The following is a 22,111-nucleotide window of genomic DNA, read 5'->3' on the forward strand; positions in this document are numbered from 1 at the left end:
ATAAATTGATACAGGGGACTTCTCCACTAGTCAGTAAAAAGGAAAAAAATATATATTAGCATAAGCAGGAAAATAGAGAGATGAACATTTCTCCCCTATTCAAGGAACCTATATAGGCTTTTACATCATATTTTTGAAACTCAGGTTTTGAAAAGTTTAAAAGAGCCAAAACCATGTCACTTGTTCAAAACCAGTTTCTAGCATTTGAAACCTCAACCCCGATTAAAAAAACTTCGAATGTCGCCTTCGCATTTTATTCAAAAAATATACATTCCTCTCTTTTGAGAGATAATACCAGTTTTCTGAAAATCCAGAGGAAATACTTGCATCCTTTTCCAGATTATCTTTGATGGGGATGCACAATTTTATCAGATGATCACTAGAAACAATAGTTTTGTTTTCTACATGCAATAAAATAAAATCAGCAAGAGATGCAAATTAAATTTTTTTTTATCTCCTATCATTTCAAAAAGGTACACACAACTGAAGAAATAAATGTATATACTTCACTTTTTGAAACAATAAGCAATACTTTACATTTTTTTACAACTGAACACTATGCAAAACCAAAAAAAAAACCCCCAGTATGTGGAAAAATATTATAGATACCAATCAGAATTAAAACCAATACTATCTTTGAAGGTCTATCTCTCCCATTAATTCTGAACATCAATATAAAAACCTTTAATACAAACATTGACTATTTGAAAGTCATGTTTTCTGGAAATTAAAAAATTTAAGCATACAAAAAAAAATAATTTTCCATACAGAAAAGGAAAAACAGTTACACGACTCTCTGTATTTACAACTTGCCTCCACAAAGGCTAATAATAACTTAGTTCATTTTATTGATATGGGGGTAAACCTTAACATATTTAAATTATGAATTAAATATTGATCACCACCACCTACGGAGTTCAAAATGCCTTCTTCCAAACTATTTTAGTAATCTGGGCATGTAAGATGTCCCTTTGTTTTTCTAGCCGTTGAACAACGCACTTCAATTTTCTGTTTTCTTTTTCAAGCTCATTTGCTTCTATTTCCATGGCGAATTCTTTAGCTTTGCGATTTTGTCTGGAGCGTCGAGAAGCTATATTATTTTTGCGCCTCATTTCTAAATATTTATGACCATAAGAAGCATCAGATTTATCTGTAGATGAAATACTTGTTTCTTCAGCACCAGGAGAATCAATGTCATGCACTTCCAGATCAGCAGGCATGCAATTATCTTTGTCTTTATTAATTTGCAAATAATTATCTTGACCAACTGTAGATGGCACAAATTCACCATGTCTCTCTATGAAAGAATTCTGAAAAATCAATAATAAACAAAGTATGCTCAAAGTTGCTAAAACCTATTTCATATTTATAAAAATACCAAAATTTCTAGAAGTTGCATTAAAAAAAATTTATATACAGTGAAACCCTGTTTATACGTACATCTCTCAGTTAAACAACTTTTGCATTTATATGACATTTTGCTTCAGTAAAATCCTATACATTTTACATGTTAAAATATCTCATTTATTCCATGCACAACCTCAATTATTCAACGTTTTCACTTATGACCCAAAACTTTCCAAATGTTTGAAAAATGGCATCATTTCCACCCATTGTGTCCACATAATTTTTGGATAAGTGTGAGTGGAAGAAAGATTTTTTTCCGGATACTATGCAGAGGTGAACTTGGAAAGAAAACTGGTTTCCAATGGGAATCGAACACAGTCCTCTTGCTATCCATATACACCACAGGAGGCAAAGCCATTCCTTCCTTATTTACACTCTGTAGTATAATGCGCTTAAGTATATGCATATAGTAGCCCTCTTGACTCCAGCAAATAGCCCCAGGTAATGGCAGTAACAAGATTGAGATGATTTTTGATTTTTTTTTTTTTTTTTTTTTTTGGATCAATTGTATGAAGGAAAGACTTTTTTTTCTGGATGTAAGTCTTTCCTTATATCTTGTCAATGCTATGTACACCCCTGAGAAGAGTATGAGAAAAATTGTCAGCGAAATGCTGTCACTTCTTTCCACATACTTGAGCATGGCAATTTAATTTTCAAAAAATATTTAATTTTAATTTGGTAAACAACAGATTCAAATTTTGGCACATTTTGAAGTTTTAAAAATAATAATAATAATTCTGTTCTTAATATCACATTTGTTGACACCAGTTTTTTGTGATGAAAAACATTAAAAATAAAAACTGATCACATTTAGAATCTTTGGAAGAAGCTTCACAAGAGTATTCCTAAAAAAGAAAATGTTTTACAAATTTGTCAATTAAGTTTTTAGTTTCAGAAAATTGCAATTATTTTTTATAATAATCACACACAATATATAATTAACTTTTTTTTTTAAATCTCAATTTAAGTATGCTGTGGGATAAAAAAGGTTTAAAACTACTGGATTGTTGTAACATTTTCTTTTAGATCCATTGGAAAAGGCCATTTTAAGTTAGAATTGTTCAATTTTCACATTTATAGGATGTTTCGGCCCAGCCTTTCGAATGTAGTATTAACAGGGTTCGGCTGTGCATTATTTCTGAAGCAAAAATCTTAGACCAAAAGACAACCCCTATGTCAAGATGGAATCGACATCAGGAAAAACCTGTACTTCATTATTATGACAACCCCTTACGATCACAGGAACGCTCCCAGTGAGTTTGGCTTCTTAGTAACACTCATAGGCCATTCAGAAAATGTGATAGCTAGCTACATCCAGTGGCCTTCCTCATTGCTCTGGGGAGGCAAATATAAAGGAAGAACTGTACTAACAAAGTACAGGAAAAATCCCTAGACCACAAAGAGTTAACAAGTTCCCTGCCCCTGAACATGTGGTTCACACACACAGGGGCAGGGAACATATTAACGTAAAGAGCCCAAGGAAGCAATACAGAGTGCATAGTTAGATGTATGATTTCTTTTAGTAGGTGGTCGTACGTGTACAGAGAGACGAAATTCGATTTTTTTTATACGATTTTCCTCGCTCTCTAAAGCAGTTCTCAACCTTTTTTCACTCACAGAGCTCTTTTGGTCTATCATTTCTATGGCAGAGAACTGTAAGCCTCTTTTCAAAAAATTTATTCATCAAATTTCCAGATTTATTTTATTGTACTGGAACGGCCATGGAACTCCTGAAAGTGCACATGGAGTCCTTACGGCTCTAAAGGAATGGGACAATTTTTTTTTAAAAATCAAATTTTACTCATTTTGATATTGCAGTTAATTTTAAAAATCATAAGATCAATGATTTGTCAATCATCATTAAATGTTTTATAATTTGGAGAAAAAACTTTTTTTTAAAAAGTTTCAAAATTTTCCAGATAATTTTAAAAAAATTCTTGCAAAAGCATCCCAATTCTTCCTACTCTCCATTTGTTTCAGCTTGAAAGGACTTTACTACATATTGTGTATATAAACACGGTAGAACTGTAAACTACAATGTAAAAAAAGTAAGAGGCCATGATATCAAGTGGAACTTACTTCCTTACAGTCATCATAGCCATCTCCACCTATGAGTTGAAACAGATCTGGTATTTCAAGCATGTCACTAGATGCAGATGCACCATAAATGTCATCATCGATATCTTTCACAAAACCACAAGTCTTTTCCATATCTAATGAATGAATGTTTAAATCTGAGTTGGTGTTTTGCAACCACTCAGAACTCTCAGTCAAGTCATCCAGGAAAGATAAATCATCTGGAAAAACAAATAATTTCATTTGTCAATAATGATAATTTAAAACTGAACCAAACATTCATCAGATAGTCATGGCTACCATTTAATGTGCAGCTCAAAATTAATTTCCTACTCCTTTCATAAGACATGGATAGTTAGTTATAAAAAAAATTACATACTGAAAAAAGATTGATTGATTTTTGATTGGTCTCAGTGCTTGCACACAAATTATGAAATACCGGAAAATATTTTCATCAAATAAAATGAATTTCGGCTTTTTCTATTACATCAGCTATTTTCTACCTTTTTCTGTACCACATATTTCCTGTGTATTGTTGGTGTTCACTGTGGTTTTCGGGCTTCTGGGAAAATGGAAACAATGATAGCACCTACGTGTCTCAATAAAATGTGATTAGTCAGAAATGTCAGCTTTGATCAAAAGAACTTTCCTTTCTTCATTTCATTGTGCTGTACAGTTAACCTTAGTGTTTTAGAACTTGTCGAGCACTATTATTTTCTGTGTTTACTCACAGTAAATTTCCATACATGCTAAAAATGTCAAGTGATGTGGCAGGTATAAGCTGCTAATGAAAACACAGCACTCAAAGTACATGTGAGAAAGTTGACCTTTCGAAAAATCTACAACGCAAAAAACCAGCACGAATATTATGTGAAGGATATGGCATCAAAAAATCTACCTTTTATGATCTTCAGGGGAAAAATCTCTAAATCTGTGCAATGCCTATACAAAATATGCTTAAATAATAATGTTACTAGTAAAAAGATCCCTTTACTTATTTATTATTTAATTCAGAAATTATGGTTTAAAATTAAATTATTTATTATCATATTGCTTCACTAATTTTCTTTTAAATTAGAATAGGAATCAAAATGCTCAAAGAGACACACTACTGTTTTAAATATGAAAACTTCGGAAATAAACAAAACTGGATCCATAATCTGAAATAACTTTGGTTCCAAGGAGTCTGAATTAGAGAAGAGTTCTACTATATATACAATGGTTCCTCAGATTACAAAGATTATTAATATACACTCATATAAGCTGAATATTTTGTTCAAAAATTCATTCCTATATTTGGGTGGGGGGAGTGTATGGACCAGTTTTTCAGAAGAAAAACTGTAACAAGGGTTTGGGGCCAATACCCCCTCTCATAGCAGGGATGCACTGATTTAGCCTGCAAAGTGGAGAATCACGGTGCCCCTGGGCCAAGTAAGGCCCTGAAATCCCACAAGTCAAGTATAAATCATAATTGCTGTACAACAGTCATCTAAGGCCTCTCATGCTACAAAAGGCTCTAGGATAGTGCCCAGATGAACCACATGAATTAAGACAGCCCTGTATGATGTGCTTGTATTCAGATGCACCACTGTGTAGTCGAGGCGTCAAAACTCAGATTTCCATGATGTGAAACTGTCATAACTGGCAACCACCGACGATAACCCTATGACTACATAGTGATTAAATGGAAAAACTGCAGATATGTTAGTTAGAGCTTTTACAAATTACGGTTTCTTTTCCAACAATCTCAGAAATGTTATGATTTCAACAGGCAAACTAATATGTGATTTTTCACCAAGGGCAATGTGTGTAGTCTAATGGAATAAAGCTAATTTCTGTGTAGATATCCTAACCCTGAAAGGAAGAGGGGGTAGTCGTGAAAGTATTATAATTTCCAGTATATATATAAATATACAGGAAAGCCCACAGGAAAGAAAATGCTCTAAAATTTAAAAATTTGGTATAGGCTATAGCTCACACCCTTGTGTAGCCTTCATTGAGAGCCACAACCAGACACTCATTTTGACACACCTATTCAATTTTGAAGTAGTTAAAAGGTGAATTTGGCACCTCAGTATGTATCATTTATTTTGGCAACCCTTTCATATAGAGGCAAGAGGGGATATGGAATGAATAATCAGTTTTGACTGTATATAGCCACTTCTAAAACAACCTGTTAGAGGAAAACATATCATGAACAAGTAAAAATTTAATACTTTTAGATTGAAATTTTTTTTTATCCCATTTTTGAACAGAAGAAAAATATCTGCATTACACACATGCAGCATTAAAAAAAAAAAATTTTAAGCCACAAGATAGCCATTTAGCTATTACAAAAGCTTGTCTTGTGGCTCAAGTGAACAAAATTTTTGCCCATTTTCTTTTCCAAAATTTTGGGTAATTGACACAAATCAATATCATCACTGATAACAATAATTTTTTCTTGAAAATAATATACAGTATTTACTCGTGTATAGGACAAGGTTTCATTCAATTTTCACTGGTTCAAAAATCTAGGTCGTCCTATTGACATAAGCAAAGGATTCTCTCTCATTGCAGTTTCTTTAGTATAATGCGCGCCGCTCAATGCGATCACATCTGAACTTAGGGTTTCTGATGATAATAACTGATTGATTGCCAGTTGCGTGGAAGAGTATACCTCTAGAGATGGTATCAAAGTCAATCAAGAATTGTTTCATTTCAAATACAATCGACGAATCAGTGGACGATGCTTGGTGGCATTAGAGTGGAAAAAAAGTAAAGTTTTCGGGGAGCTTTGGAGAGAGAGTCGGAACAGATGAAAGATCATAGCATGAAGAAAACATGGTTGTTTACCCTAATAAGTGCAGCTTATGCCATTATCAGAGAATAAACAAAATAAGGAGTTGCATTAATAAATATAGTTTTTCTTACTTTGATCTCTGAAATCGTGCCTCATCCTATATTGTGAGTAAATACGGTATATTTTACTGTATATGTATCAAATATACAAATCAATACATTCAAATTTAAAGATCTACTCTATCAATATATCAAGTTGAATTTTACCAAAATTATTATCCTGGTTTGGAACCACTGCAACTGCTGGCAAAAAAGACATTGATTCTCCCAGTGGCAACAAATTGCTGCTGCAATGGTTTGTATTTGAGCAAATGGTATTGCTGACTTCCTTGGGTAAAGCCAAAGGAAACTGCTGCAACACATCTTGCTTCATTAACTCTTGCCATTTTATATCCTGAATGGAAATAAATATACATGATGAATATAAAATTTCATCACATGTAAATTGCCCAATTCTTTTAATTTTTGCCAAATCATGAATATTCAATATTTTATACATTAAATCAGAATTTATAACATTTTTATGTACAAAAAATATGTAAACCAAGTTATAGAAATATAGCCACGAAAAAGTAAACTCATTCTGCTTGTTTCGCGTAGATGGTGTAGCAAAAAATTAATAAGCATCAGATTAATAATGAACTCAATTTCAAAAATGCTATCAAAATAAAGTTTTCACTCTACACAGCCTTAAACCATGCAAGATGTGGATGCCTATCGTATATTTTTAAGTTAAAGGTTTGAGAAAAACTGCTCTATAATTATAGGTTTTATTTTTATTTTTTAAAGCTTTAATATGGCTTCTTACTCTTTTAGTAAAATAGAAAAACTTAATAATAAATATAAAATTTACTTGGCTTCAAGATGCACTTTCTGTTTCTCCTACAAAAACCAAATTTTATCTGAGTATACATTAGAATTGATTACAATATTAAAGAATATTTCCATTGCTTAGAAATGAGGTGTAGGCTACATTAGATTCAAATTACCATAATTCCCTATCCATAATCCACAAATTCTACTTTAAAAAACATCTGTGTTTCTTAATGTGGATTATAGAGATCACTGCTTATTATCTGCAACAGAGACTCTGAACCTTTTATGTTCCACACATAACCTTTTGTGTTTCCAACTTCGAATAAGACTAACTTTGGTGCTTGTGTAAACATGCTAAATATTATTTTAATTCATAAATCTTATTCTCTTAGTATATTTTAATCATATCTGTTCATTTTTTAATCATGAAAATTGTGTTTAAAAAATTTAATATCCAATTTAAGATAAAATTATCAAAAGTCATGTATATCCCTTGGTTTCTTTCAAATATGTGTCTTAGTAAAAGATCATTTTGAGAAAATAATTAGTATAAATAATAAATAAAAAATTTGAAAAATTATTTAGCGACTTAATTAATAAATATGAAGTCATGTAAAAAAACTCATTGCTTTCATGAAAACTATTTTAGTCAATTTTTTAAATACATTAATACTTGCTGGGGTCAAAATGGCACAGTGATGGCAGTTACACACAGAATTTTCACAATGGCAGTTACACACAGAATTTTCACAATGGCAGTTACACACAGAATTTTCACAATGGCAGTTACACACAGAATTTTCACAATGGCAGTTACACACAGAATTTTCACAATGGCAGTTACACACAGAATTTTCACAACGCCAGTTAAAGGGGTTAAGAATGCATTTAAATACCTAACCTGATTGCTCAAAGTACTACTTCCACAAAAAGAAATTTCTTCCAAGTTCTTACTTTCCTGAAAAAAATCCAACTGCAAAAAAAAAGACCAATCTAAGAAAAATAATTTGAACTGGAAATATATATTGCAGAGTTCATACTGTATCGTGCATGCTTCGATATTAAATTTGAAAATTTTCAACACAAAGCAGTTTTAAAATTATTACCTTTAACATAGTCAAGCGTAGATATAACAAAAGTATAATGAAAAATATTATTTAGGCTATATTATAAGCAACATTGACGACACTCACAATAGAGCGACATTACATCTCCTAGTCCCTCAAACCCAAGTTGGTAAAGAACCTGGGTCCTTAATGAGTAAATATATACTGCAAGGTTCGTGAAATAAATCTTTACTGATTCTCTTTTGATATTGAGTATTTTTGTCTTGCTAAATTGCACGAGTGGCATAATACTGTGTTTCCCCAAAAATAAAACCTAACCAAAAAATAAGCCCTAGCATGATTTTTCAAGATGCTTCTAATATATGCCCTATCCCTAAAATAAGCCCTAGTTTAAATTATCAGCCAGATGGACATCCATTGAATTCCTATGAATTCTACCTAGAATTCCTACCAATTGTAGTGTCCCACATTTAACGAATGCACCGAATTCCAATTAAAATCATATTTAATTAAATTTAGTACTTTGTTACCATCTGTTTTTTAAATTCGTACTTAAAATAAATGCCAATATTAATCCAGTAACTGTACAGTAGTCTCGATAATCCAAGGTAAACGGGACTGAGACACCTCAGATTACTTGAAAAATTGTAGAAAACATTTTAAATGGGGAAAGGGGGGTTACTTACTATTAGCTGTTTTGCCCTTAACTTAACAGTGCAATTCATTAAACTGCCAAGACCAAGATAGAGCATGTTTTTAGAAAAGAATAATTTATTTGATTCACAGAGATACCTCCTACCCAGAACATGGCTCACCGCTCTGTCTCAACGAAGAGATACAAGCAGGTGATCGAAGACCTGGAGCATGCTGGAAAAAATTCATAGAGATACCAGTGAATTATTGGGGGGGGGGGGGGAACCATACTTTTTTCAAGATTTTTTTTTCGAGAGAGGATCTCACTTTTACTCAAAAAAGGATCCAGATTTTTTGAATCGGTATATATCAACAGTATCTCACTCAGCATTAAACTATTAACGCGATTCAGTTTGCAATATTTTATTAATTTTTCCGAATTTCTGCAATCTTTTTATATAATGAAGGTGTTCAACTATACAATCAATAGAGAATTCTAGGATTTTTTGCCAGATGCTTGATGCTGGAAAAAAATTATACATAAAAAAAAAAATTTGATACTTTTTTGTGGACCCCTTTTTCCTGATGCCCTAAGCACGTGCATATTTTGCTTAATGGTTAATCCAGCCCTGATTTTTAGGGAAACACAGTATTAGAAAAATTAGTCTTTCCCATAAAATACAGAACGATCCTATGAACCCATGTAATCTCGGTCACCTTTCCCTGCATTGCACCTGAATTACGCAATAAAACTCAAACTATTAAAATTACCCTTAACATATTTAATAATTGATACAAATTATCAAAAAACTAAAATCAATTTTAAACTAGCAGTAAAATTACATAAATTCTGAAGAAAAAAAACCAGAACATACCTGAGAGCCTGTTAAAACGAAACCCTTAGAAGTTATGTCTGCTCTGGGTTATAGTCTGCCTCCTTATTAACGGAACTTCAAATAGAGTACTATCATCAAAATTCAATAAAAATGACTATTATACTTGTCAACATTTGTCAATAAAATGTGAAACATTTCACCCTTTGAATATAGGCTTTACCGATTTGAAATAAAATTAGCACAATTCAAATATTTACCATCTTTTTTATTCAAAATCACATTTTTTCACAAAACCACAATATTTTGTTGCACAAAATTTTCTTATATAGGCTACAGGAAAAAACTTAAATGTCTGTTTCAGTTCAAATAACTTGTGAATCGTTGGTGATAGAAACATACTTTCAGTTAAGAAAAATATTCAAATAAACATGCTCATTTTGATATGTCATTTACCAAGAACCGTATATTTTACACTGCTATTGCATGCACCATGTTAAGTTACGGATGTATGGTTTGGCATCAAGTGTTAGTCAAAACTTCTTGAGATTGTTCTATAAAAAGTGCAAAGATTAGCTTGAATTCTAATCACAAGAGCCTTACCCAGCTTCCCTTCTATTGTTCTCGAAACTACTCTTGAAGCTGCCACCTCAAAGATAGTATTTGCAAGAAGCTTTTAAAACCATGGACAGGTTTGAAATAAATGGTACAATCGACCTTTTTACCGGATACAAACACTCTTTCAGGAACCAAGTTGACAGCCGTGTACTAGGAACAGCGCCATCTTTACGCATGGGCCCCTCACGAGAAGAAAGGGTCTCGCAAAAAATGAGATCTGGTTCAAGTTTTCTAGAATATGCCACGTAGGACCTTAGAAAAATCACTGCCCGGGGGAGGCATGATATTCTTAAAGGTATTTTCACACACATCCGTTGGAGCTCATCTACGTCTCGTGTCAGTTCGAAAAAATATTCTTTTGCCCTCCACTGCTTAAAACAATAGAGGGAAGAATATTTTTTGGAACTGGCATGAGACAGAGATGAGTCATGATGGATGTGTGTGAAGATACCTTTAAGACGGCCCTGACTAGGCAAAGTGGAAATTCTTTTTTTACTGATGCAAAAAGACTCCTGTTTCAAAATCAAAATTCAATCAAAAAATTACACCATCTTTAATATCTGGAAGAAATGAAATTGCTGACGTTATTGGTAAAATTCCAACTGGAGCCATCAAATGCTACACTGATTGCCCTAGTTTTAGTGATCCGAGAGTTATCTTTCATATCTCCGGATTTGATCATGACTACACTTGTATCTTGGTATAAAGATTAGTCTTCCAAGTTGAAGCACTTGCAATAGCTACACTAACTGAAAACTTAATCGTTATAGGGTATCATAACAAACTAATTGTTATCTTCCCTGACAGCCAAGCACATTAATGGCTCTTAACGACTTCAAATTTCAACTGTGTGTCAACTACTGCAATGATATGTTGAATACCTTTTAGAAGCACTTGACAACAATATCAACCTTTACTGGCTCAATGCATACGAAAATTAAATTTTGTATATCGGTACTATACAAACTTTCTTCTATTATTTCTACCTTGGCTAATTAATACAGATTCGGCTAACCAACGTTTTGGTATATAAGAATACATGTGCTCTACGATTTTACTCATATAAGAGTGAGCACTCTTTGTTTCAGCTCACGTGTGAGTTTAATTTTTGCAAAATCATCCATAGGATTACTGCCTTTATAGCAGGACTTGACAAATCAAAAAATATTTAGGCGCCAGCAAAATTTTATAGGTATCAAGCAACTGTTTTTCTGACATTAATAAGGCCAAAATAATGTATTTTTTTACTTGTCCAGGACTTAGGGACCCCTTTATATGCTAGCAGATATGCCAATATAATTTCTGATAGTTTTTATGCTATCCTTAGACTTCAATTAAGTTATCACACATAAAAAAAATATTAGACGGGATTTCAGTATTTCAGCTGCCATGGCACCTGAGATTTGTCAAGCCTTGCTTTAGAGTTTGATTTAATTAAATCAACAGAAGTCCACAAATTCAAGACACAGAAATGAGCTGACCACATCACATATAGAGACACCAACGAAATCGACTGGGTTATGTACATGATGTAAAATATGGCCATACCTGGTACGAACTACACAATTTTCCATAGAAACTTATGGGAAATTACGTATATCGGCTAACGAATGGGATTCCAAAACGAATTATTTTCATTAACCTAGGTATCACTATACACAGGGCTGGAACTAGAGCGGGTGACAAATTCAGAGGAAAGAACAAAAATACTATTATAAAATCATCAAATTTTGTATTGAAAGCAGGTAGCAAAATTCTGTTTGCTTCCCCTCTCACAAAAATCTTAGTTACGGCCCTCACTGTATACAGAAGGGAAACGAATATTATCAACTATGCCTATCAAGACATGATAAATCCTAGGCGCCAGATCGACTAAAATATTTATATCGGTGCCTAAAATTTTCTGCATTTGATTACCAGCTCCAACAAAAGAAATGTGCTTGGCTCCCAAAATATTTGGTTAGAGCCTAGATTTTTTTTTTTTCGATTTGTCAAGCCCTAGCATATATATAACGTGAGATACACCTCCCCCCTCCTCTTCCGCTAAAAGTCGAATAACGCATCACACGTACAGGTTGTCGATCAAATTGTCACGAATGTTTTACAAATAGTTGTAAATGAATCAATTAACTGAGTATCATGTTTATGGAAGGTCACTATCAAGTTGGTTGTCATTATCATTTCATGGATAGAAAAACGCCTACTCCTGCATGCCTATATTGCACAATATTACGCAATCGCAGCCTGGGAGAATCTCGTGCCATCATGGATAAAATCTACAAAAATTAAAATTTACCTCTTCGCAGTCTAGCTAAATTCAGCTTCTTACAAAGTTCTTTCCTGGCGGTTACAAAGTATTTCAATCTTTTCAAAAGAATGAGTCTATCATTTACTAATTAGTCTATTCCTAGAGCGCCTTCGTTAAATCTAACGGTCTGCAGGAAACGGTTACCCACTCCTAGCGGTCAAGCTCTTTCCCAAAATGGCAGAATTTCTTTGTTCTTCAGAAAACGTTGTTTCCTATTGGTTAAATACAGCCACTGCGTGACGTCACTCACTCTCAGAGCACGCGTCAAATCAAGACGTCATGTGTTCTCACGCTTTATGTAGCTGATTCTCCCCCACCTTTGAACTGAGATTTCTCTCGATGATAGCGATTTTTTGCTTTTTGTATGCAAAAGATAACGCAACTGCTGTACAGTCGACCCTCGGTTTACTGACGTCTCGGTTTACGAACACGCAAACGAATGGAATTCCGAGGAAAGGATACTTCAGAAGTCTGAGGCCAAGTGGCGATTTTTTTTTTTTTCCTTTGACAAAAAAGTTGGTTGAAGAGATCGAGTTCATCTCAGTAATGTTCACGTCCCCGAATACGATTTCTATTATATACCTGTAATCCATGTGGTGGATCAGCAGGTCATTCTCAGTGGCGTATCCAGGTTTTGGTCAGTGGGGGAGCAAAATTAATAAAGGCGGCATTTTTGTTCCTGCTTAAGGGTGTGAACATAGTGCGTCCATTGCCGTCTTAACGCATGGGCACACCCGGACACGGCCCGGGGGCCTCACAAAAACGAGAACCGGTTGAAATTTTCGACAATTGGCCAGATAGAACCTCAGAAAAATTACTTGGCCCGAGGCCCATGATGCTCTTAAGACGGCCCGAGTGCGTCCGTATTTCCGATCCTGGGAACCCACGTCGTCTCCGATTAGTTAAAAATACGAATTTCAACTTTTTTTAGCTTTCAAAATCGGGCGACTAACGGAAAAAATTTCTCGATATTTTCGATTCCGGCGATCGGGCCAATCGGAATAAGGAAACGCTCTATTCATTTGCATAAATAGCGTGTCGCCGCGTTACGCAAACCGGCTGTGAAAAGCGGAAAATTCCCCGTAAAAGATTCCGCGCGTGTTGGACTTGGTATTTGAACTAGATTGCGAGCGATAGAAGATACTGATTTATATTGATTAAAAATAAAATGATATTTGTGTGTGTGTCAATTTTCTTTTGAAAACTCAAACTTGGTACTCCCGTAAATTTGAAAATATTGAAAGAATCGTTCGACATCAGTTAGTAGTTAAGAGAAAAAAAAATATTCACACACACACATTTTTTTTTGTTTGTTTGATTAATGAGAACTTAATATTTTTAATAGATAAAAATAATTATACCAGGCCTATATATATATATATATTTGATTTTTCCAAAGGCGGTAAAAACCCATCAAATGTAAATACCATACCAATCCTAAAGTTGGCATGCATCCGTTTTGTGATCCGAAGTGATTTCCAATCCTCCAAATCCATCCAACAGATTGATTATCAATTATAAATATTATTAAAAAGTGTGTGTATATATATTAACTTTGTTATTATTATTTATTTAACTGAACTTCTTCCCGAGGCGAGTTCACTGTGCTCAGAGTAGATAGGAAAAATAATAAATCCATCTCTACCCCTACTTCATATTTTATGGCAGATGTCGCCGACAGCTGGCCCACAGGCCCCCCCGACAAGGTAAAATTATCAAATTAAAATTAATAATTGACAAGGTGTTAAATTAAATTTGTGATCATTATTCGAGCTATTCTCGTTCAACAGCGGAAAACTACTTGCATTCATTTATTGCTAGTAACGAAAATAATTTGCTATGTTATCTATCACCAAGGCCCGGATGATGTTGCTCTAAAAAACTTGAAAAATGACTAAAAAAATGCCGTCAAAGTAATAAAACAAAGTTCCCTTGAAAAACTGAGTATTTTCAATATGTCGAAAGAAAGTTTTCACAGCATCAAAACTATACGTAAATTTTTTTCTCTAGTTTTTTTTTTATCTCTCGTTTAGATTTCACCAAAAATAACAATTTTTCTAATAAACGAGTTATAATTCATGAATAGGTTAGGAACACTGGCATGTTGGCGCCCCAAGGGTGGGGTTGACAGGGTTCCGACTTGGAGGCAAAGACAAATCTTATCATTTTTTTAGTCCGTGAAGCATCTGATCGAAGGGCTCTGTTGATAGATGTGGGGGGAGGGGGAATAGGGATTTTCCAATAAAAAACGAAAAATTAACCCCCCCCCCCCGAGGAAATCCTGTGTATGCATGGCTATGGTTAGGAAACCAAAAAACAAAAAAAATATTTTATTTTCTAAGAAATTCAAGCATATTTTTTCATTAGTGCTCAATGCAATCAGTATTCATATAATTTTCTCAATCTTTTCCATTGTCAAAAATTTTGGAAAGTGGAAAAATATCATGAAAATGCCAAAAAAATGTCCCAAAACTAAAAAAAATGCTTTAACAGCGAAACAAAAGCATAAAAATGTAAATGTCATCAACATCCGGGTCCTGGTTATCACCTTACACTTTTCGAAGACAGAAATTGGTCCTAAAACTTGACACATGGACAATTTGTTTTCTTACTTTTTCTGTCACCTCTTTTGGCAAATTGCCTATTTTAGCAAAATAATAATTGCAAAAAAAATTGGAACAAATGTTTCATTTGTGAGAGAAATTCAAACTATGAATAGATTTGATGAAATAATTTGCAGACGAAACTAATTTTTTGATTTTTTGAATGCATTACCCATTTGGCTGGGAACGAAACCAAATGAGCAACGAATATTGTTTTAAAGATGAAAGGGAATACAACACCCACATAGTGTAAAAGCCAAATCGAAACTGCTTTTTTTTCTTTACGTCTGCATTTTTTTTTTCGCTTTTTCCCTGCGCCGTTTGACGATTAAAAAAAAAATACATTATAAAGTACGGCAGCGGAAAAAACCAGCATGCACACTATGCATGAGCACCCTTCCAATACTAGAGCTCTGCTCTAGAAGGTATTGACCCTTCCCGCACGAGTAAACCGCGCCTGATTTGGAAACCAGGATGCACTTTAATCGTAACCTAAAGCCGGGTTTTTCTAGGAGCAGGTTTCCTGTGCCACGCGCAACGTGATTCGCCCAGCGCGACACGCCGTCCACTCACGAAAAGCAGCATGACTGTTTTCCTACAGAGCGCAATACGGCTCACGACAGCGCTTTACGTTGGGCGTTATTGGCTGACTCCTTCTGGAGGAGTCAAATGCGTCGTGCGCCACGGTTTTGCCGATATTCTCTTCACTCTTGTGTGTTTTATTTCCCTTCCCTTCAAACCGGAGCATGCAGACGACAGAGTAGCTGACGCCAAAGCCATATACTTTATATAACCGCCCTGATCTGATGCACCTCGCTAGGATAACACAAACACGTAGCGTGATTATGTAACTCGTTTCTGTCGCCGCGAAATAGTCTAATTCGGTTCACGCTGCGCAACAAACCTATTCCTAGGAAAACCCGGCTTTAAGCCAGGTTTTCCTAGCAGCAGGTTTCTATAGCGCCTGTAGCGTGAAAACGCTGATTGGTCAAAAAAACCTGAATTTCAAGCTCTTAACCAATCAGCGTTTCCACGCTGCACACGGCGCAGAAATTCTACTCCTGGGAAAACCTGGCTTAAGGCGCAAACTTAAAATTGTATAGTAAGAACGTAAAATTTTTCAATTTAAAAAATCAGATTAAATTTATTATCTGTTTTTAGATGATGTTATTTTTCAAATTAAATTAATTTCTTTTCAAGTTTATTAGTTAATTTTAATTTTTTAATTAATGTAAAAAAATGTCAATTATACAAGTATTTTGTTTTGTGTACTTCTACAGACACAAGAAACCCAACTGGGAAATGTCCCAAAAAGTTGGTTGGAAAAAAATTTATATTAAAATATAAAAATAATAGGAGAATTAAAAAAAAAATTAAAAAATATATTCTCTCTCTTTTCAAAACTAATCCAAGATATGAAAATGCAGAAAAATCTTCATGCTTTTATCCAATCGCTTTCATCATGTTACCTTCTTACGTAAGCATATATCACACTACTACTACTCAATCGTACACGACTTCCGAAACATTTCTCTACAGAATTACTAACAAATTGGTGCATACCGGAAAGTTCTTTCTTCACCATAACGTATATATGATGTCATAGTTATGTGTGGTTTCTGTTTGAGACGTTTTGCCATCTGCTTTCCACATTTGAAGTAAAACTGGCAGACGCCTGAAGTTTCGTGTTATGTAAATACCATCTGCGAGAAAACTTTTCAAACGAAAAATTGGATAAGCTAGATTTTCCTAGAAGTAGGTTTCTACAGTGCGTGCAGCGTAAAAACGTTGATTGGTCAAAAAACCTGAATTTCGGTTTTTTAACCAATCAGCATTTTCACGCTGCACACGGCGCAAAAATTCTACTCCTTGGAAAACCCGGCTTTAGCGCTCGTACCTCGAAGTTGGAAAACCGAAAAAAACTCATTCCAGTCAACCAGGGAATCACTGCTTAGGAATTTCAAACGTTTCAAACAAATTGGTGTGTGCCAGAAATTGTCGTACGTGTCTATAATGTTTCAAGTATATCTGTGGCGTATTAAGTTAGGTGTTTGAAATGTCACTGTCAATTTTGCGAATCGAAGTGAAAGAAATGAAAAAAAATTAGATTGAAATAATTTTTATGTTTGTGCTGGTCTACCGACTTCCTCTGGAGAAACTGTGTGTTACCGTGTAAATTCGAGTGTGCCATGGGATAAAAAAAACTTAAAAACGCTGTGGCAGGTCCGAGTCTGGTAGCAAAAGATAAATGACCATATGGTCACATAAAGGTGACGTAACTTTCTAGTATCTAGAATTTCTGGTAGTCGTAGTTAAGACCGTCTTGATATGGTGATTTTGTGTATGTAAACTCAAAGTTGGTACTACAATTTACTTTAATTCCAAGTGTTGTCAGTCAGTAATACACACTACTGATCTTTTTTCTTTTGAAAGTGTAATTCCATTCAGCTACTTTTATACATCATTCAGCTTTTTAAATAATGAATAATGCACTAGTGTCACATTTATTTTCACGGGAATCTGTTTCACACATTTCTCCTTGCAAGTGTCTATCATGAATAGGGATTAACGTTTTTCCTTTAATCTTGGGATAACGGGACTTAGACGACCCGATCCCTGGAATACCTTTTAATAAAAAAACAGAAAAAAAAATGAAAAAAGTAAAGTATATTAATTGTGCATAGTATTCATAGTTAATATTTAATAATTGGATAAATTTACATAACATAGCAATGATTGCAAATATAAAGAAAGAAAAATCTTCATTTTAATTATAACATAAATTGTATATACTAAATATAATATGAGAAAGATAAATATTTTAAAAATTTCAACAACAGTATAAATTTGGTGGCTGACACGGGATGGTAATGTTACCTCTCAATATAAGGATAGCACCTTTACACAACAATATTTTTTCTTGGTCCGTAAAATTTGGTTTCACTGTATACTGTTTCAATTTAGGGAATAAAGTTCTGATGGCCCGAGAAAATGTCTCACTTGTTGCTGAAATCAGTTCCGGCTCATCAAGTTAATTTTATAAATACGTTTTTTTTCTCTATCCTAATTATGATTGTTAGACATGAATAACATGATCACATACATTGAATTCAAAAGCATGAAAATTCATTAAGCATTAAAGAAAATGCATGAACACATGTACTTTATTCCAACTATTTTGTGATTGCTCCAATGTTGCGAAAAAAATATATTTCTGTCGTATTACGTGGTTATATCAGTTATCCTCTTTCCTTCCATTAACTCTAGGCCATTTTATAAGAAATTCAAACTGTGGTGGGCCACTTTGAAGAAAGGACCTCTAACAACATCGTGGGAGTTATAACGATTGTCAAAAAACCCCCAATAAGTCATAGCCCAAAAGTGAACATTTTTTCTCTTTATTGGTTTGCCAAAAGAAAGGCTGGTGGGAGAAAAACCTCACCAGTTAATGTATTAAAAAAAGGCTTGTGATTAGCTCTGATAATCAAGATTCAAACTGCACTCACATGACCCTTTTTAAAGGTAGGGCTCTGGGTTCTGGTATGATTGTCATTGTTTTTTCATGATGTTAATTTGCTACGGAGAGAGGTCTGGTTTGGGGGCCCGCCAGGGATCCCAGCCTAGGGGCCCTGTTCTAGGATATGGGGGGAGGGGCAGATTGTATTTCTGGCTCAAAAAAGTTTTTGTATTCCAACAATATACTAGAAACTCCCAAAATGAAAAATAAAATAAAAACTGTCAACTAAAATACCACTTACTAAGATTAAGTGTTAAGTGATGTAAATGATAATCCAATCATCTTATTTCTTAGTAAGGTGTCTTGCTGTCCAAAAATTGTGGGATTTCTTGCGCAAGAATCCAGTATTGTCGGAAATTTACAGAAGAATTTCTTATATATTCCTATACAAATGTTTGTCTGCCCCACCCTTTTGGCAACAGGTGTGTGTGTGTATATATATATACATACCCATCTTTCTTTCTCTGGTCCTTTCAGCCATCCAGTTTTTCCCCCGTATCTATAAAAACCCTGTGTGGGTCACCATAGAAATGTAACACCTTGAGTTACAATGCACCTGAAGGATACAATTATCAATGACTAACTTGCATATGTTCATGAAAATGCCTGTTTCTTTCAGACTGAAAATGTACTGGTATGCCTTAAAATAACATAAAAGCACTCGAAGTTATCTTCTGAAGATTTAAAAAAAACTGTTCGGCTAGCAAATAATCAGACTCGTTTTCCCTCCCTGTAAAACCAGACGTTTCCCATTATGGAAGAAGAACAATAATCATGAAGGATGAGAGCCATGAGTGATCATTCTACTTTGATTTTGTTTGGTACTGACTAATTACAGAAAATTTGCTGTGTACGAATTGTTTATCATCTACGCATTCTTACTACTTATGTTGTTTAAATGTCAGTCATCAGGAGCAATAGAAGCCTAGAATTTTGCCAGATTCCAGTCTTCTCCAGTGAGAAAAGTGTGTGTTGAAATGTCTTTTTATAGTGGGGAAATGTTTTCTCTAACTCTTTGAGGCACACGATTTTAAAGAAAATAAAAACCATAGTTGCACAGACTTTTTTTTATTATAAAACCTTAATCACAGCAGCACACACAGCTTACTGATGTGCGTTTTGATTTATATAATTTTTTTCACTTATTTAACGCATTTACCATTGGTGCATAGCATTGCCAACTGAATGGAAAACTTTAAATAAAATATTAAACTGTATGACTATGAGTAACTTCAACTTTTCGAGGTGGGTTAAAATATATCCCATCATGCATACAAAGCTAAGCAAAAGGTGGGACAGTTTTTAACCCACCTAGCCCCAACAGATCCTTGAGCTTCGGAAAGACATTGGGCTCATTTCAAGCAAATATAGGGAATTTGTTGGTGTATCTATCATGTATAATTGCCAACGAAACTACAATTGTTCTTCTAATAAAGAATCCACATTATTCTCCTCAAAATTTCTTCCTTGATGCAATTCCGTGGTATGGGACTCCTCAGTTATATATGAAAATACCCCTGTCCTTCTTGGAATTGATTTGACAATGCTATATGACTTAAAGATTGAGATTTTTTTTCCTATTTTGGTTTTATACCAAGTTGAATTTGGGAGTTTCCTTATTTCATCATCAGTAGTGAACACCTTAATTGTTTTTAGTTGATCTAAATGTCTAGATGCTGTCTTAGTACAGGTGAAACCAGCGGCATATGTAGATGGCGATCGACCAATGGGGGGCCTCAAGGAATTTCTTCCAGAGAAATTTTGAGTTACCAACCTCTGAAAAGTGTTACAGTAAAACCTGTCTTCAACAGAACCTGTATTAAGTGGAAACCTGTCTTCAACAGAAAAAAATCTTGGTTCCGTGATATCAATTCTAAAATACATGTTAAAAAACATGGATTAAATGAAACCTGTTTAATGCGAAACGGAAAAGAAAATATTATTAACTTAACAATAATTGTGCCCACCGGTATGGATAAACAGCGATCCCTTGGATGGATTTATTTTCTTTGTTTTGTGTAAAATGCTTTTTGTTAATGTGATGAATAAAAAAAATTGAAATTGAAAATTTTATCCTTTTAACGGAAAATTTTAAACACAAGTGTTTCGTGACCAATATACCATACAAATCAAGGAATTGTAGAAAATGTTAAAGTGCTCTATGTAATTTTTTTAATGTAATCTCAGCTTGCCAATATGGGTTCTACATTATCTACCCTTATAGAGTAAAACCCATCTTCAATGGAATCGCAAGGGACAAAGATTTTCTCCATCGAACACAGATTTCCGCTTGATAAAAATTCTTTGATATAATGTGTAAAATTATGTAGTGATTTCGTGTGTGATCGAAATAAAATAAAAAAAATTAATTGAAGATAAATAGTAAATAGTTTAAAATAGATAAAATAAATAAATGATTAGTCTATAAAATTACTAAATACTGTATTTCGGTTTTGACAGCATCTGTATAAAATTTTTTCTTACATCATTTTTCATCTAAAATAATGACCTTTACATTCTTTTTAACTTCCTCAAAAATTTTCAATTAAGGTGTCAATATCTGTTGTGTCAAGTTCAGTTTGTATATTATCGCCTATGTTTATGTAATCCTCATCCCCATCAGGACCTTAACTAGGAATTTTGTGAGGGAAAGAGCAACATAATTTTGCCGCTCCTACCACTGTAAAATTTGATGATTTTATGACAAATTTGCTACCCCCTAAATTCTTCTGCCAAAGCAGTTGCTCCCTTTGCTTCTCTAATTGATTCCGGCCCTGCTCAGCCTTGTGATCACAGAATGCACACAGCTTGCATACAATTTTGTAAGTCTTGCATATCATTTGGAAATTCAACCATTACACTGATTTCTCTCGTTGAGAAGCCTGATTTTCTGAAAATTTATGTTACAATTTCAGAAAACAACCTTTACTACCTTACTACATATGGCTTATCCAAATCATAGCCGTGGGCGGAGATACGGGGGCATTGCCCCCAGCATCAAAGGTGGAGTCGACTGATCTAATATATATGTATATATGAATTGACATCATCATCGTGTCCCTCTGCAATAATGACTGTGCTCCCCCAGACTTCCAAGTCTATCTCCGCCTATGATCATAGCATCAAGTACAGAAACTGTTTCTGATAATTTAAGTGTGGATGATGTAGAACTCGCATTTGCAAGCATAGATTCCATAAAAAATTTTGGTGGAGCACTTTAGCATTTTGTATGATCCTTTAGTCTATTGGTCGCCAAACACTCACAGTGTTTGTGTGAAACTTTCCATTAAAGGGTATAATTTTCCTTTCCTTTTTTGCGTTAGACAGGTTCTGTTTAATCCAGGTTTTTTAATGTATATTTTGGTCACTCACAAATTTTTATTTTTCTGCTG

General features: G+C 34.1%; 2 protein-coding genes across 9 annotated transcripts in view; one reads left to right on the top strand and one right to left on the bottom strand.

Moving 5' to 3' along the window:
* Window positions 1-238: 238 nt before the first annotated feature.
* LOC149080232 (uncharacterized) lies at window positions 239-12,887 on the bottom strand. Of its 2 annotated transcripts, none has more exons than XM_089239304.1 (6): window positions 12,588-12,887; window positions 9,716-9,790; window positions 8,042-8,113; window positions 6,532-6,718; window positions 3,487-3,704; window positions 239-1,310 (listed from the first exon to the last, which is right to left on the bottom strand). In XM_089239304.1, exons 4-6 carry the CDS (start codon window positions 6,695-6,697, stop codon window positions 918-920), a joined length of 777 nt encoding a protein of 258 aa, XP_089095430.1. In that variant the 5' UTR covers window positions 6,698-6,718; window positions 8,042-8,113; window positions 9,716-9,790; window positions 12,588-12,887; the 3' UTR covers window positions 239-917. The 2 variants fall into 2 exon arrangements, with proteins under 2 accessions (XP_089095430.1, XP_089095429.1); XM_089239303.1 differs by having other exon boundaries at window positions 9,716-9,804; window positions 12,588-12,870.
* A 4,509-nt stretch (window positions 12,888-17,396) lies between these two features.
* The window catches only part of LOC149080233 (armadillo-like helical domain-containing protein 3), a 95,156-nt gene continuing 90,441 nt past the window's right edge, over window positions 17,397-22,111 (top strand). The window contains exon 1 of one of the 7 annotated variants that reach the window (XM_089239310.1): window positions 17,397-17,472. The gene's annotated coding sequence lies outside the window, so the exon portion shown is untranslated. Of the gene's footprint in view, window positions 17,473-17,492; window positions 17,863-22,111 lie in introns of those variants that run through there. The other 6 variants (XM_089239308.1, XM_089239312.1, XM_089239305.1 and 3 more) reach the window with 6 other exon arrangements.

Source organism: Pholcus phalangioides, unplaced genomic scaffold (genome assembly GCF_987345545.1).
Source record: "Pholcus phalangioides strain wild (caught in Gottingen) unplaced genomic scaffold, Ppha-v1.0 ptg000011l_1, whole genome shotgun sequence".
Taxonomy (NCBI): Eukaryota; Metazoa; Arthropoda; class Arachnida; order Araneae; family Pholcidae; genus Pholcus; species Pholcus phalangioides.